Genomic DNA, 17,033 nt, shown 5'->3' with positions numbered 1-17,033 from the left:
GGTTACCAGGAAGTTTGGCTGGAGCAATTTTCTTGCCACTAGCTTCAGAAGTCAAGGTAGAACCAAATTAGCAATGGTGGATTCTTTATAGAACAGGGAGAAAAGTCTTTTCAGTTCTGTATAGTTCCCTGAAGGGCAAACAGGTTTCCAGGAGCATTCAGTTCCTTTACTGCTACCTTCTCTGTTTAACCAGATAAAGCAGTAGCTCTCCCTGTGGTTTTCAAGGCAGCATTTCAAAATGTCACCCAGCTATAACATGAAAATTATACTTAGTCATTCCTGATGTCAAAAACACAGTTTCATTTGCTTTCGATAAAGTTAAAAATAGTTTCTCTGACAGAATTATCACATGCTGTGCTCTTTACAAGTGTGCATTTTTTCCTTGCCCACACGTGCCCTCTGGCAGGCCATCTTGTTCATTCTGCCCTCTGTGGGCATTTGCCATTTGGTGCACATGTTCTCTGCCACATGTGCTCTCACTCACTGAATAGAATAAGGTAAGACTGAAGCTATGTTTACCTGCTGTTTCAACCTGGGTTCTCTGACTGTACTTCATTGTGTTTTATATTTTCACTAAGTTTGAGGCCATGGTGTTTGGACGTAATATCCAAGTTCTTTCTTTACCTTAATTCCAGGTGCATCAGAGGTTGAAATAGAAGTCTGACTCATAGAGTGTGCTTCATAAATACAGTGATCCATTGATTTTTTAAAAATTGAATTTGCGGCCGGGCGCGGTGGCTCAAGCCTGTAATCCCAGCACTTTGGGAGGCCAAGACGGGCGGATCACGAGGTCAGGAGATCGAGACCATCCTGGCTAACACCGTGAAACCCCGTCTCTACTAAAAAATACAAAAAACTAGCCGGGCGAGGTGGCGGGCGCCTGTAGTCCCAGCTACTCAGGAGGCTGAGGCAGGAGAATGGCGTCAACCTGGGAGGCGGAGCTTGCAGTGAGCTGAGATCCGGCCACTGCACTCCAGCCCGGGCTACAGAGCGAGACTCCGTCTCAAAAAAAAAAAAAAAAAAAAAAAAAAAATTGAATTTGCAGTGATGAATTCTTCGGTTGAAAGTCTCTTCTTGACTGATATTCCTGTGCTCATTTCAATCATAATTAGTGTTGGATGAAGGTTAGATGAAAATTTTGATACATTACTAAATTCTAATATTCTTAATTTAAAAGACCTAATTATATTTATACCATTATATCATGTTAATAGTGGTATGTTCTGGTTCTTTGCTGAAAATTTGTAAACTCATATGTAACGTATTGTAAACCAAAATAGCAGAGCGTTTATTGGACTTCATTCAGTACCTGGAGTGGATAACATAATTTTCTTCCTCTTTCTTTCTTCAGAGGGTTGTGGAGATCCCTTACTTCTGGGTCCAGATCCATGGAATTTTTTACAAAAAATGGTCATAAAACTCTTGTAAAACTGTAGAGGAGTCTGAGGTGATGACAGGGATGGCACTGAAGCCAAATCCTCAAAATGCACCTAAGTTCTGTCTCTGCTGGTTGTGGCTCTGCTGTGCTGTGAGGTTCTATGTGCTGCTCGTGGCACTTTCCCGCTGTCTTGGGTCTCTAGATGAGAGAGGAAAATGTTCCCATGTGTAGCATCTGTGCAGATGAGGAAGCTGTGGATGGAGATGGTGCGATCGGTTGTTCGCAGGCCGGCCTCAGCCTCGGAGTGCTCTGCTGAGGCAGGCGGAACCACATGATGAGCCTGGCGTGGAGGGCCATGCTGGGGCCTGTGACCACTGAATCGCCCTCTGTGCATGTTCTTTCAGTCCGTGTTGAAGATGTGAGCTGAGAGCATAGCAGTCACGGCTTCCTGCCTGGCAGGTCATGTGGGACTGCTCCTCGGGGCCCCTCAGGTGTGGGTCGGAGCTGCAGAAAACACCCTATAGCTTTTTGAATCTCTTCCACCCTTTCTGGACCTCCCTCCCTCTGGCTCTTCTTCAGGAGAGAAGCAGCTTGCATTTGGTGAGAGTCACTGAGGGTGTGGAGGGGCGTGTACTCTCACTCCGGATGGCTGAGGCCGCTGAGTGAGGACTAAGGCACTAGTGCTTGCTTGAGCTTGTCTGCCCCATTTGCTTGAATCCCCTTGGGCCTTTGCTACCCTCTTTCTTCCGTCTTGAATGCCCTCCCCGTCTTCCAGGAGCCTCTTCTTTCCAGGTGTGCTCCAGATGCTGCCTCCTCTTTGTGGTTCTCTCTGTTCCTCCCATTCCCAGCTTCTCCCCTCTGCCAGGTGGAACTGACCACAGCCTCATCTTTGAGCCAATGCCTTGTTTACACTGCTCTTCTGCCCCTGATCATTTGGATTGGTGGTCATTATTGTGACAGTGTGTTCATCGTTCCACAGTGAGGAGTTGTCATGCAGGCACATGGCAGGTGATTAATGAAAGTTGACTGCATCTACACAGCTTCTTGACACAGTGTTGCATTTCTTTTTAGAGGTAAGGGCAGCTTTGGGGAATAGAAGGGAACTGGAGTAGGAGTGGAAACCGCTTGTCCCTATGTTATCCACTACAGGTGCTGAAGTCCGATAAATGCTTTGCTATTCTGGTTTACAATGTCTCTGTCTAACAGCAAAAATAGTAGCTGTATTTTACCGTGTGCCTGCTTTTCTCCAGGAACCATACCAGGTTCATTGCGTGCATTTCTGTAATTGTTAATGGAGCCTGGAAAGTATTTCCACTTTCCTGGTGAGGAAACGGAGGCTTCAAAATCCTAAGTAACTTGCTCAAAGCATGGAACCAATGAGAAATAGTATTTTCAAACCAAGGGCTCTTTCTTGTATCCCAGATTGCCTTAGACTGTCATTAAACCTTTTTGAGCCTGAGTTTCCTCAAGTAAAACTAACAATAATTCTGGTAATAATTCTTGCCCCACCTGTCTCACAGAATCACATAAAGAATAAGGAGATTCTTGATTCTTGATATGAAAGTGCTTTGCAACTTGTGAAGCACCAAGACAATAGAAGATAATATTGTCTCAAACTACTGTAGATCTTGCTTCACCAATTATTCTACCTGTATCATAATCACCATCTCTTCATTTGTATTAGCTTCAAACCCTTTGCCTGCAGACCTGCTAAGGTATTTCTTATCTTACGACACAAATAATTACCCTTCTGTGACTGTTGGAGACCGTGGTACTATCTCATTTTTTTCCTGCCAGACTTCCCCCAGTCCTACTCTCTCCTGGACGCCTCCTCTTTCTAATTGCTACAGTCTGGTTTATAGGCCTGTCAGTCTACCCAGCTAGCATTTCCAACTTATCAGCCACCTGCCTGTCATGAAATTCAGTAATTTGTTCTACTGCTTAACATCCCTGATGTCTGCAGTTTTCTCTTTTTGGGGTTTTTTTGCTTGGATTTGAGATCCTAATGTCTGCAATTTTTGACTGCACTTACCATGTCCAGTTTCTTAAAATTCTTTCTTCAACACATCCCATCAGACTTCCTGTTCTCTCTTTTTTGATCACCACGCTCATTTCTCTTTTAACTTCTCTAAATTGGTCATTCTCAGTCTTTGTTCACTGTTAAGCTGCCGTAGGAGGGAATGCAGAGATGTAGTATTCTCATTGTGACCGGTAGCTCCTCTCTCTTCTGTCTTACTCTTGAAAGCATTTTGGGAAATGTGTGTAAGAATGAATGATACAATTACTGTGCTTCCTTTAGTACTTGCTTTAACTTGTAACAGATAGTTGTGAAAAACTTCAGTACCTCAGCCTAAACAAAGACGTGCCCTCCTGATGATTTTTTTCAACTTCCATGCTGTTATCATGCAGTTATAAAGGATGGTCTCAGGCCTTCTACTTAGTTGTTGTCGTAGCCTTGGGAAGGTACTTACTGTCTTGTAAACCTGTTTTCTCCATTGTAACATAGGGGTGACAATATTACCTTAAAGGATCATTTTTTTGCTGTTAAATGAGGTACGTATAAAGGGCTTAGTCCACAGTCATAGTGAGCACTCACCAAATGTTAGTTGCCATCACCATCATCACCATCATCATCATCACCATCATCATCACCATCACCATCATCACCATCATCATCATCATTATCACCATCACCATCATCATCATTTGGTAGTGATAGTTTTCTGTTTATACATTAAATTTAGGGAAAAATGAATAACATATTTGCAATAGAGGTCAAGCATTTCTAATCTGAAATGCTCCAAAATCCAAAACTCTTTGAGTGCCAACATGACACCACAAGTGGATCTCATGTGACAGATTGTGGTGAAAATACAGTTAAAATTTTGTTTCATGCACAAAATTATTCAAAATATTTTGTAAAATTACCTTCAAGCTATGTGTATAAGGTGTATATGAAACATACATAAATTTCATGTTTAGACATAGGTCACATCCCCAAGATATCTCATTATGTATATGCAAATTTTCCAAAATACAAAATCCAAAACATATCCCAAGCATTTTGGATAAGAGATACACAAACTATATTGAACTTTCTCTTGCTATAATAATCATGAATCTTTGCATTTTAAACTGACCTACATACCACTACCAGAATAATCTTTCTAAAGCACAGGATTTTGTCATTTCTCTCCTCTTCCTTACTACTAATAGTTATTCCCCCATTGTATGCATTCTGGGGATATCCAGTAAACGGTGGCAAAATAAAGAGCATATCTCTATTCTCCTGTCTGGTGCCTAGCAAAATTAAGAAAAAGAGCATCAATATATCTATATATAACAACAAGACAGATCAGGAGGGCAAGGCAGGAGGAGGGGAATCAGTAAATATTATCTAAAATTGCTAAACCAAAAAATGTTTATTTTAAAACCAACAGAGGCCCGTATCTACCAAAAGTATCAAAATTAGGAGGCAGCAGAATCGCTTGAACCCAGGAGATGGAGGTTGCAGTGAGCTGAGATCATGTCACTGCACCCTAGCCTGGGTGATAGAGTAAGACTCTGTCTCAAAAAAAAAATAAAAAATAAAAAACAATAGTGAAACCACCAGAGAAGCTAAAATATAGACTATAGATATCACTAAGATATCAAGTGATTAGAAAGAAAGAGGAAATGCAGCACACCTACCCAAAGAAGGAAAATAAAGGAAGCATTAAAAGAAACATGTCAGAATTGCATTGGCAGGAGTGAGGGCACTGGGTATTTTCATACACTGTAGGTAGGAATGTTAAGTTAGAACAGCTTTTTTTTTTTTTTTTTTTTTGAGGATAATTTGGAAATACCTATCAAAAAATTTAAGATCTCATACTCTTTGCAACAATGTCATTTCTTCAATTTATCTTATGGATAGGCTTGTGTGGGTGTGACAAGGACATTTCACTATGGCATCATTTTAACAGATAAACGTACAGCAGCTTACTGTCAGTTAAAAGGAACAGAGGCAGACCAAGGCAGGGAAGTGAGCTCTGGGTGTGGCCTAATGGGATGCATTTTCTATAAAGAAATTAAAATCAATAATAAAACTGATGAAAAGTCTGGGATCCTTTAATATCCCCATGTGTGAGAAACTCCAAACGATGTCCCTGGTCAGATACTTCCCCCATTGATGCTTCAGGCTCTCATTGGCCTTGCCTCCTCTCTGCTCACGTACAACGCAGCAGGAGGTGCGTGAAATAAGCTTTGTCATGTGTTTGCTGTGGATGACTACACCCATGAAAGAAAACAGGATAGAGCTTTACATACTAAACTGGAAAGTATTCCAAGTTCTATTTTTATGAAAAATCTATGTGTAAAAAATACATATCATTGATAGAGTTTTATGTTAAATGAAATTGCGAGATGGTGTGAATGGTATGATTCTGTTTGTGCCAAAGTAGGTTTATATATCCATAAAGTTTACATGCATAAACTTCTAAGAGTGTGCATAGAAAATGCCTGGAAGGATACACAAGATATTTACCTCTGGGGGTGGGCATAGTGAGCCAGGGGGCAAGACAGTATACTTTTTGCCTATTGTTATTATTTTTGAGGTGTTTTTATTTTAAAACAGGGAGTTTAGAAATTCATTTGTTCCCAATCATTTTAGTGTAATATTATATAAACTTATATTCTATATTAAGTTTTCCAAGATAAATTGTTTCCTTGAATTTTGCCTGACACATATGAGTGTCATGATCATTGGATAAGTCAGTAAACATTTTTAGGTTATAGTTTAGTAAACTAAGCTGTGCTATTAGCTTTACTGTGTTTCTTTTCCATAAAAATAAATGTCATATGTTCATTATAATCTTAAGAAGGGTATAATTTTAATATGTAAAGTTTCTTTTTATTCTCCTTTATTTTTGGGTTGGTTTTTACTATCTGGCAACGAAAAAGTGAATTGCTTTTTATAACCAATTACAGTTTAGACGTCCTTGCCTTGTAGTCGGTTCTGTGGGAGGTTTCTGCTCTGTGAAGTGGTGGTGTGATTCTCTATGTCTACCTGCCTATCTTTCCAGTTTTGGGGGCAGCAGTTTGCTCTGTGGCCTTGATTCTCTGCTGAATCTAAGAAGATTGTTGATTTTCAGTTTGTTCAGCTTCCTGCTTGTTAGGATGGAGTGGTGACTTTCAACATTCTCATGTGCAGGAGTGGAAACCTCAAGCCTGGACCACTTCCTTTGATAATTTATTTTCTCCCCTCTTTCCGTGGTACTCCTTTCTCTTAGTTCTTCAGTAGCTCTGAACTGTTCTCTGTCTTCCTTCCCAGTCCTCCCTCTGATAGTTCAGGGGTCTACCCTTTTCCCTCTACTCAGCCTGCATCGCCCTTCCCTTATGGCCCTGCCTCCCTCTGTAGCTCTAACATCCAGACAGCGAAGTCTCCTTGTTTTCCTTAGCTCTGAGTCCCGAGTGTCTGGCATCTCATGGGCACTTCACAGTCGGTGTCTCCAAAACGGAGTCTACTTCTGTGAGCCCTCCATCCTCCTCCCATCATTACACCTCACCCTCCTCTCTTCTCCCACAAACACACCCAGATTCCCCTCTTCCTTTTTTTGTGTTCATTGCGCTGGCAGATTCAGTGACTCTACCATCCCACTTATTTGTCCAAGCCAGAAACCTGAGTGTTATTCTAGATTGTTCTGTCTTTCTCATCACCCTCTAAATCCAGTCACTCACACAGTCCTGAGACGTTTGCATTTCAAAGGAAAAATACATTCATCCCTGACCCCACTGCCCTCCGTCAGAGTTCACCCTCTGAAGCCGGGAAGGCAGTCCTCCTGTCAGCCCTCCCTGCCTCCTGCATTCCACCCTCCACGCTGTCCACTGTGCAGCATTTCGGAAAACATCAGATGCTCCACTGTGGCCTACAGAAGCTGTCTCCCAAATGGCATCTGTAAGCAATTCCTTGAGAGTGTAGTCATAAAATACTAGGAATTCTATGTATATTTATTTTTCTTTATCTCAACTTATAAAAAGTCTCCTTTTTGCAGTGTGATAAAACGATACCACATGAGTATACTTTATAAATGTACTTATAGAAGGTTGAATACTCAAAAGTTACTTTAGTATGCATTGGTGAGGAAGCTTAGAGGCCGTGGCCTGTGGTGCATGGTCCCGGTTCCTCAGCTTAGTGGACCAGGCGCTCTGTTTTCTGGCCCCTGCCTGCCTTTTCCAGACTCTGCTCCCATTCTTTCTCCATTTATCCCTGTGTTGGTAACTGCTTCGTCTTTAACCACATCCTTTTTAGAAGTTACCGGGCTATTTTATGCCGTTTTATGCCCAGAATTCCGTCATACTTCTGATTCTGTTTGTTTGTTTGTTTGTTTTTTTTTTTTTTTTTTTTTTTTTACGGAGTCTCGCTCTGTCGCCCAGGCTGGAGTGCATCGCGGATCTCAGCTTCCGCCCAGCCATCCTCCTATTATGATTCCCAGTTTTTTCCATTTTTTTAGTAGAGACGGGGGGTTTCCGTGTTCATCTCCTCCCAGCCCTGCCTTGCAAAGTCTGATTCTGTTTGTTTGTTTTTTTGAGATGGAGAATCTCACTCTGTCGCCCAGGCTGGAGTGCAGTGGCGTGATAGCTCACTGCAACCTCTGCCTCCTGGGTTCAAGCAGTTCTCTGCCTCAGCCTCCCGAGTAGCTAGGATTACAGGCAGCCACCACATCCGGCTAATTTTTGTATTTTTAGTAGAGATGGGGTTTCACCATATTGGCCAGACTGGTCTTGAACTCCTGACCTTGTGATCCGCCACCTCAGCCTCCCAAAGTGCTGGGATTATAGGCGTGAGTCACAGCACCCGGCCGATTCTTTCTTAATTCCTATCCGAGAAGCTTTCCCTGGTGCTACTCTGCACTCCACAGGTAAAGTCATCACGCTCTCCTTTGCTCTCCCATTGTGCAGTGCTCATTCATTCATCCTTCAGCACTGCCTACTGACCGCCGGCTGTGTGCCCACTGCTCCAGGCCCAGGACACAGTGTAGTTGGTTCACTTCTTTGCCTCCTTCAGCGCGAGCTGCTTAGACACAAAGGCTCTTGATCCCCCTCCTCCAGCACCCCGCAGGTTTGCTGATGGCATGCTTGAGTGAACGAACCAGGGAGCTAGGGCACTGCTCACGAATGTCTCTTTCAACACTAGGATTCTGTTTAATGAAAAATCAGTCAGAAATTAAGGTGTAAATTTGTGGATGTCCATAGCCAAAGTCTCATGTGTTGTGCAATTTATGTTCACTTGCTAAACTCATTCATTTAGTAGTAACTATGTTTGTATATATTTTATAGATAAATTTGTAGGGACTCTTATTTTATGGAATGAAATGTTGTGCAGTTCTAGAATCACAAAGCCAATTGAAAAAAAAATGTATATTTTGGTAATCCCAAAAAGTAGATGTATAATGAAGACCTACAATATTCTAGAGCCATTATTTTTGGCTGTGGTTATATATTTTGGCCTGACTTAATGACTCAAATGTAAACATTCAAATCACATATTTTGGATTTGTTTTGGTTTATGTTGGAATATATAGAACAGAAAAAGTTATTTTTGGGTGAAGAATAATTCACCTTACTAGTTATGTTGTCCTTAATTTAAGATATCTATAAAACAGATAAATTAAGATCTTAATCTTTATATTGCAGGCATTTTTTTCATAAATGAATATTTTACTGGATGAGAACTTTAAATTCACTTAATGTGCCTCAGGGTTTTTATTCATTTAATATTTATGTGATATAAGTCATGAGTTTCTAGAATATAACTCATGAGATAAGAGTTACCATTATAACTGAAACTGGTCATATCTTGCATATAAGTATGTATACAGTGAGCAGTTGAGACAGTGCTTAATTGGGTTAGTAGTAAAGGAGTAAATAAAATGGAAGGGACAAAGATTAGGGAGTGATATGTCTACCTTAATTACTGACTTATGACTAACACTAGTAATAATCAGACTGTCATTCTGAAGAACACTGTCTGAAAACCCCTCAAATGATATAAATGCACTTTTATGTTTTGAATCCTTCTTTAGCTCCAGTGATCTTAAGTAGTAAATGAAAAGTTAATTGAATTTACCTTCAAAAATTGAAATAAACAAAGATGCTGTTGAACCTCTCTTCCTTCTCTTAGGTATAATATTGAGCCCAGCCTATATTGCCCGTTCTTCTCTCTTGGAGCATGCATGGAAGGCCTGAATATTTTGCTAAACAGACTATTGGGGATTTCATTATATGCAGAGCAGCCTGCAAAAGGAGAGGTGTGGAGTGAAGATGTCCGAAAACTGGTGAGCTCCCACTCAGCCTGCAGTTGTATGCGTTAGCCTTTCGGTTTGGGAGTTGAGTCAACAGCAGTTTCATGTTTACATTAACTTTGCCCTGATTGAGTGTGTCCCTGCCTTATTTCTGCTTCACAAAAAAAATCCAAATTGCACTTTTGATTTAGGACACTGTATAAAGGATCTAAACATAAAACAGCAGAGTTTTCTAAAAAAGTTGTTTGGAACTTGATAGAAGGTTGAATATATATACACCTTCATATATCCACAAATTCTAGTTAGAGGAAGATTGGCCATTACTTTGTATGTACCTTCAGTGCTGTGTGTCCCTTTTGGTTAATTCCCAAATCCATTGCATGAGTGACCTTTTTTCTTTCCAGCCCCCATGCCATGTTGTAGGGGCTTATATTTGCATCAGATATTAATTTACGTCCTGTGTTCTGATTTATTTAACTTCTTTGATAATAACTTCAAACCTGGCAATCATCTTTGTCCTGTGAAGGCCCACTTTATTTGAGGCATGAATCTTTTAAATTTTTCCTCATAGGATTTGAGGCTTTGTTGACCTGTGTTTGTCACTAAGGCATTGTATTGTTTTGTTGTTTGATTTTTGCTAGCATGCTTACCACACTGCTTTCTTCACTATATTTTAAGAAATGTAAACAATCTCATTGTCTCTCGGCCACGTCTTGTGAGTGGAGAGTAGGTGTGGTGGTGGGATTGAAAGGAGAGTCAGGTGAGAGGACGTTCATCACTGCATTGATTTACTTCAATATCTGTATTACAAATTTCCGAACAAGATAGAGATTGATAAAATGCTGAGCTATAATAAAAAGAAAAGTTTATAAGAGGAGACTGAGAGGACAAAATGCGGGTGATGAAGAGGTTTCCCCAGAACTGCAGAGTGTGCACTCCACCGGGGTCCAGCCCTGTTGTCAGTTGCTTTCACTTCTGTATCCCAAGTGTCTTGAACAGTTCCTGGCACCAAATAGGTGCTTAATAGATGTTTGATGAACAATGAATATATACTTGCAGGTAATTTTAAAGCACAAAATCGGGGTTCTCTTTGATGGAATCATTAAATTCTGAAAGAACAAAGAAGGCAAGATGGAGAGTAGCAGTTGAGTCTCTCCTATAAGCTCTGCCTCTTGGAGAGGGGATAGATAGTGATAGCTGATTTTTTAACTCAAGCTGGGAGCTGCATTGTGGCGTTTTCAAATTCGAGGGTTATAATTTGCTTGGGCATATATCATGACATTCCAGGATTTGAAGGAAAAATACTTTTGCTCCTAAAATTGTCCAGCCAGCACTTCTTCTCAACTCTTGTGGTGGTTAGTAAAGGTGTTGTAGAGGACAGGCAGTCAGGACAGAAGGCCCTCATGAGGAGGATTTCCTCTCCTGGACACAGAATTCCAAAACCAAAATCATTCAAGAGATGGAGCAGAAGAGGATGTGGGGAAAAGAGAATCTATCTCGAGACAATATGGGATGTCGGATGTAATTAAAATGTCTATATGTGTGGTTGTGGATGTCTAATATACAGATTCTTGTGCTAGGGATTTTAGAGAATCGGATGGCCTAATTTACCACCAAATTAAAATTTTTTTTTCTAGGCTGTCGTTCATGAATCTGAGGGATTGTTGGGGTACATTTACTGTGATTTTTTTCAGCGAGCAGACAAGCCACATCAGGTGATCCTTTCTTTATAAACTGTTCTCTCTAGAACTGATCAGCATTTCATTTGTATTAATGTGAACTTTGTATCATTTTTAAAATCCATGATATTTAAAAGTTATTAATGACGGTTACCAAATATATACATTTGAAATTAAGATAGCATTTTAAAATGAAAAAGTTTATGGAAATAATTACATCAGTCTGTATTTGTCACTTTTATCTGGGTCATGGTATTAATTATAGTAATAATGACAGCTGACATTTTATGAATCCTTATTTGTGCCAGCCAGTGCACTGAATCCATTATACCCATCAGCCTTTTAATGTTCACCTCAACCTTTTGACTAGGTACTCACGTTATGAGGAAAATGAAGCCAGAGAGGTTAAGCTACTTGGTCAGAAGTGCTAGGACTTGAAGACATACCTCCCGATCAGATCCCCAACTTTTAACTCTTTTCCATACTTGACAATGAACCTATTCTAAAACTGCAGAAGATATTCCGTGTGGAAACCTTACCAACCACCAAGTAGCTCCTTATGTGGAAGACTTGAGGCAGCTCATCTCCTTTTCTTTAGCGTTGGCTGACTTTGACAGCCAGTCAGCTTTAGCAGTTTCATGTAGCTTGATGGGAAATGTCAAGAGTTTAGGTTATAAGTTATAACAGAAATAACGTATCTTATGTTTGAATAGTGATTCACAATTTCCAAAGCACAGATTTTAACAGATGTGAGCTTATGAATTCTGGACAGCCACTGTGGGATTTGACAAGGAAGCATTTTAGAGATGAGGCTTGCACAGGCAAATTCTTTTCCAAAATGATTTGGCTAGTAGGTGTGAAAGGTAGGAACAGGGTGCAGGTCACCAGACTCTGCGGCCAGTGTTCTTCCTCTTTGCTTAAATGGGTGGGTGGTGGAGACTCAACTTAGTGATTAGGAGCCCTGGCTCCTAGTAGTCAGCCTGGGTTCAGATCCAAGGTGCGGCAATTCCAGCTAGGTGTCCTTGGACATATTTAATAATTCTAAGACTAGTTTTAGTTTTATCATCTGAAAAGTGAGATACCTGCTACACAGGGTTGTTGTGGAGAATAAGTGATACAGTGTATGTGAGTCTCAGTGTAGTGCCTATTTCAGAGTAAGTTACTCTGGATCCGGATCCCTTGCTTTACACTAGTTTAGATCCCATCTCGTTCAACTGATAAAAGTCAAGAGAGGCTGGGTGTGGTGGCTCAGGCCTGTAATCCTGAGGCTGGCGGATCACTTCAGCCCAGGAGTTCAAGACCATCCCTGGCAACATAGTAAGACTCCCATCTCTACAAAAAAATCTAAAAACTTAGTTGGGTGTGGTGGAGCACACTGTAGTCCCAGCCAATCAGTAGGCCGAAGCAGGAGGATGGCGTGGAGGTCCAGGCTGCAGTGAACTGTGATCACAACACTGCGCTCCAGCCTGGGCAACAGAGCAAGACCCTATCTTAAAAAATGAAAAAAAAAAAAATAGCCAAGAGACACGGAAAGTACTTACTAGTTCATTATCTGACACATAGTAGGGACTCAGAATAAATGTTAGTGTCCCTTCCTAAGCTCTTTGCTGACTTTGTTTCCAGCATCTGGCACAGCATCATTTCAATGCATATTTTGGGACCAAATTAATGAATTAATCCATATAAACTGAATGTGTTTCTTGATGTTTTAAAAAATTAAAATTTTAGCAGAATAAAAAATGTCAAGAAAAGGTGTATATATGTACATAGATAGAATAAGAATATAATTAAAGTTTGCACTCACACATTTTGGTGAAATTTTATATTCATTAAGACTGTTTTACTCTTCACATTACCAAATACTTTCTTTTCCTTTTATGTTTTCTGATTCTTAAAGGATTGCCATTTCACTATCCGTGGAGGCAGACTAAAGGAAGACGGAGACTATCAACTCCCAGTTGTAGTTCTTATGCTGAATCTTCCGCGTTCCTCAAGGAGTTCTCCAACTTTGCTAACTCCTGGTATGATGGAAAATCTTTTCCATGAAATGGGACATGCCATGCATTCAATGCTAGGACGTACTCGTTACCAACACGTCACTGGTGAGCCATGAGGAGGGCTTTTATTTACTACAATCCTTTACAAACATGCATTTTCTTTTAAATTGGGAAAGGGGCTTTTCATTTGGAAAATGTGATCATTTTACCATGTCCTGTGGTCTTTATCTCAGATTGCCTCATCCTGTCCTCCCCGTAGTTGTGCAGCCTGATCTTCCAGTGCTTTTTTCCATGCTTGCTAACAGCTTTCACCAGGGAATAATCTCAGTTGTCTTTCAAGTTTGTCCCTTTTTACATTTTACAGTGTTTTATATTGAATTTAAGTTTGTGGCTATGTGTGTGTGAATAACAAGGTATCTCCTTAATACCTTCCACAGAGTTAATAAGTCAGCGAATGGTCTCTATATTCAAAATCAGAAAACAAAATAAAGCATGCTTAAAAAGTATGATGAAGTCCTTTTAATCTTTCCCCTGTATAAAATCATAGGTCTGCTTTATAGTTTTTATGCTGCTAAATATGTGGCCATATTTTATCATATTACAGACTTTCCTCTTCGTTGTCTTATCCTTAAGTCTTAAGCTCCCTATCACATATGGTCAGCATTAGACCACTAGTGAATCGTTGGCATCCAGCATTTATTAACTAACTTTACACACAGTATTTTGGACAAGGAGAAGGCATTGAAAAGACTGTAGGTGGGCTGAACAGAATCATTAAATGTCATCTAAATTTCTTACAAGATTTGTTACTTTAAGTAATTTTGAGTTTAAAATATTTCTTTTCCTCACTGAGAATTGACTTTGTTACAAAAAGCGATAAATGAATAAAATAAAGTACTTGTAAAACAAAGGAAGGATAAAAGTATTAGGTAATGGAATTTAGTGAATTAAATACGAACACTATATTAATATTAGAAATGTTTTACTTTGTTTCATGTATAGCCAGCATAGCTGAAGACAGGTTTGTTTGTAAAAGGTGTGAGCCATTGCTTTATAAGGTGTTTTGGCAGCTGTGCAAATATTTTGTTTTAATTTTGATATAAAGGAAAATATATAGGATTATAATAAACTTTTCTGCAAATATGTACAGTAAATTTATAGAAGAAAAATATTGATTTAATGAATTAAAACATAGTTCATCAGAAGTACAAATAAAAGTTTTAAAGGGTACATAAAAAGTAAGATAAATATATCGATTTGATTCATGCCAACTTTTTTTTTTTTCTTGTTTTAGGGACCAGGTGCCCTACTGATTTTGCTGAGGTTCCTTCTATTCTGATGGAGTACTTTGCAAATGATTATCGAGTAGTTAACCAATTTGCCAGACATTATCAGACTGGACAGGTAGGTACAGTAATCTTGTCATATTGTCCTTTGGGTTGTGATAGTTGGCGTTTATGACATCCTGGATAAGTTGAACTCTTCTTGCTTTTTCAGAACTCACCCTCTGTTAGTAACAAACCTTTTATTGCTGCTTTTCTTCCTGATTCCCTATCTTTTCTTTTGCCAGCCTATTAAATCATAGTCTTAGCATGTAGTCATGTGTTGAAAAATAGCTACCCTTTATTATAGGCCTGGTAATCTACCATTTAGTCCCCATAACCACCCCACAAGGAAAACACTTTATCCGCATTTTCCAGATGAAGAAACAAGCTCTGTAGTAGATTAGGCATTCCAACGTGTCTCACTTCTAAAAAGCCTTTGCTTCTGAATATTTATTTTCTTGGTCTGAATTTTTATGTTGTCTCATTAAACTAAACGGCATGCCATGTTTTGCCAGTATGCTTAGCATCTCTGTGATGCTTAGTCTGAAAAGTCCTTAATTTTAAGGCTTAAATTTCAATGATGCATTCTAATATTAAAGATTTTTAAATTAAAGTGTGAGGTACCTTACACTAAGTTAGCTATAAGTTGTACATTGTGCTGTTTACTGTCCACGTGTACATTGGAAGATGCATTCTTTCCCTTCCCTTGGAATTCTGATTATACTAGAACCATATTATATGAGGTGATATTTTTCCCCCTCAGACTGTATGTACCCCCGGTACAAATGTAAATTGTATTCATCTGTGAATCCTTAGCACCTAGACTCTTGTTTCGCGCACACACACAAAAACACTAAAAGAAATTAAATGAGGGGATGAATAGAAACAGAAGGACCTTAACCACCTTTATTTGTGACTCTTCTTCTGATTATGTCTCCAGATGTGTAATATTATTTGGTCATTTCTTTTTTTTTTTTTGGACTTTATCTGTAGAACAATCGGTGATCTTCTGGCCAGGCACAGTGGCTCATGCCTGTAATCCCAGCACTTTGGGAGGCTGAGGCAGGTGGATCACTTGAGCTTGGGAGTTGGAGACCAGCCTGGTCAACGTTGTGAAACCCTGTCTCTACTAAAAATGCGAAAGTTAGCCAGGTGTGGTGGCACATGCCTATAGTCACAGCTACTCAGGCAGGAGAATCACTTGAACCTGGGAGGCAAAGGTTGCAGTGAGCCGAAATTGCGCCACTGGGCAACAGAGTCTCAGTCTGGGCAACAGAGTGAGACTGTTAAAAAAAAAAAAAAAAAAAAAAAAAGAATAATGAATCACATTCTGGATAGGTAATCTGAATGACTCTTCAGCATCATATATTTCAGTTATTAAGGCGTCAAATTTGTGATCCAATTAACTACCCATCCGTTAATCTACAAAGAATTGTTCTGGGAATTACGTAGACTTGGCCAATAACACGGACGGGCATCCCCTGCCAAGTGATAGCAGAATCCCTCTGTGGCCATGTGCTTTGGGGGCTGGGAACGATTGGGAGTTCGGTGACTGCTCCCTGCCTGAGGTGCGTTAGAGCAGAGCCCCGCGCACAGGCAGGGCCAGGAGGGCTGTGCCTGGGGGAGCTGGGGAGGCTGGGGAGAGGAGTGCAGGAGGAAGGCGGTCTGGGAAAAATACAGAAAGCGGCGTTCACCAGTCAGCTCCCAGCAGCACTCATCTGTTCCACTAAAAAACACTTACTGAGGACAGAGAGGCCCTTCAGTCAGAAAACCCTGAGTTTTACTATTGACCAGTCTCCATTCTCAGCATCCGAGAAACAACCAAGAATAAGTCAGGCAACATCCCATTGCCCGTGGTCTTTAGTTCCGAGGGGAACTGAGACGGAGCCTGACCAGGGTGTTGCCGCCCGAAGGCAAAGCCACCTCCAGACTGCTGGGGAGGCCTGGCCAGGAGCCGGGAGCTGAGGGCCGAGGAGGAGTCAGGGAAAGACACGGGCATGTGAGTTGGGTCTGCTGCTGCTGGGGCTGCGGAGCACAGCTGGGAGTTTGGATCCTAATGGAGGGAAAGCCAGTAAAGGCTTTCAGGTGGGAATCACATTTTTACTCCCAGAGAATCACCCTGGCGTCAGGGAGGAAGCGGATTGCAGGGGTGAGGGTAGAGCCTGAGCGGCTTCCTGGAGAGGCGGTTCCGGCTCCGGCTCCGGGGGCTCGGCCCTCGCCCCTCATGCCGGGCGTGCGGCCTCTCTCCGGCCGCTCCTGCGGGGTGGCCTCGGCCCTGGCGCCCCAGCACCCCGCAGACAAGTACACAGCTGGTGAGCGGTCAGGGTGGGAGGCAGGGGACGGAGAAGGCGGTATCCGCTTCCGAGGGTTCCGCA

At 40.9% G+C, this 17,033-nt stretch overlaps 1 protein-coding gene across 2 annotated transcripts in view; it reads left to right on the top strand.

Moving 5' to 3' along the window:
• MIPEP (mitochondrial intermediate peptidase) overlaps positions 1-17,033 on the top strand; it is a 199,469-nt gene that overhangs the window by 37,971 nt on the left and 144,465 nt on the right. For both annotated transcript variants that reach the window (XM_050767091.1, XM_050767090.1), the window contains exons 11-14: positions 9,537-9,690; positions 11,295-11,372; positions 13,234-13,438; positions 14,628-14,737. In XM_050767091.1, the coding sequence (XP_050623048.1) occupies positions 9,537-9,690; positions 11,295-11,372; positions 13,234-13,438; positions 14,628-14,737 (547 nt within the window). The remainder of the gene's footprint in view (positions 1-9,536; positions 9,691-11,294; positions 11,373-13,233; positions 13,439-14,627; positions 14,738-17,033) is intronic.

This window comes from Macaca thibetana, chromosome 17 (genome assembly GCF_024542745.1).
Source record: "Macaca thibetana thibetana isolate TM-01 chromosome 17, ASM2454274v1, whole genome shotgun sequence".
NCBI lineage: Eukaryota > Metazoa > Chordata > Mammalia > Primates > Cercopithecidae > Macaca > Macaca thibetana.
This window is presented reverse-complemented; position numbering and strand designations above follow the sequence as displayed.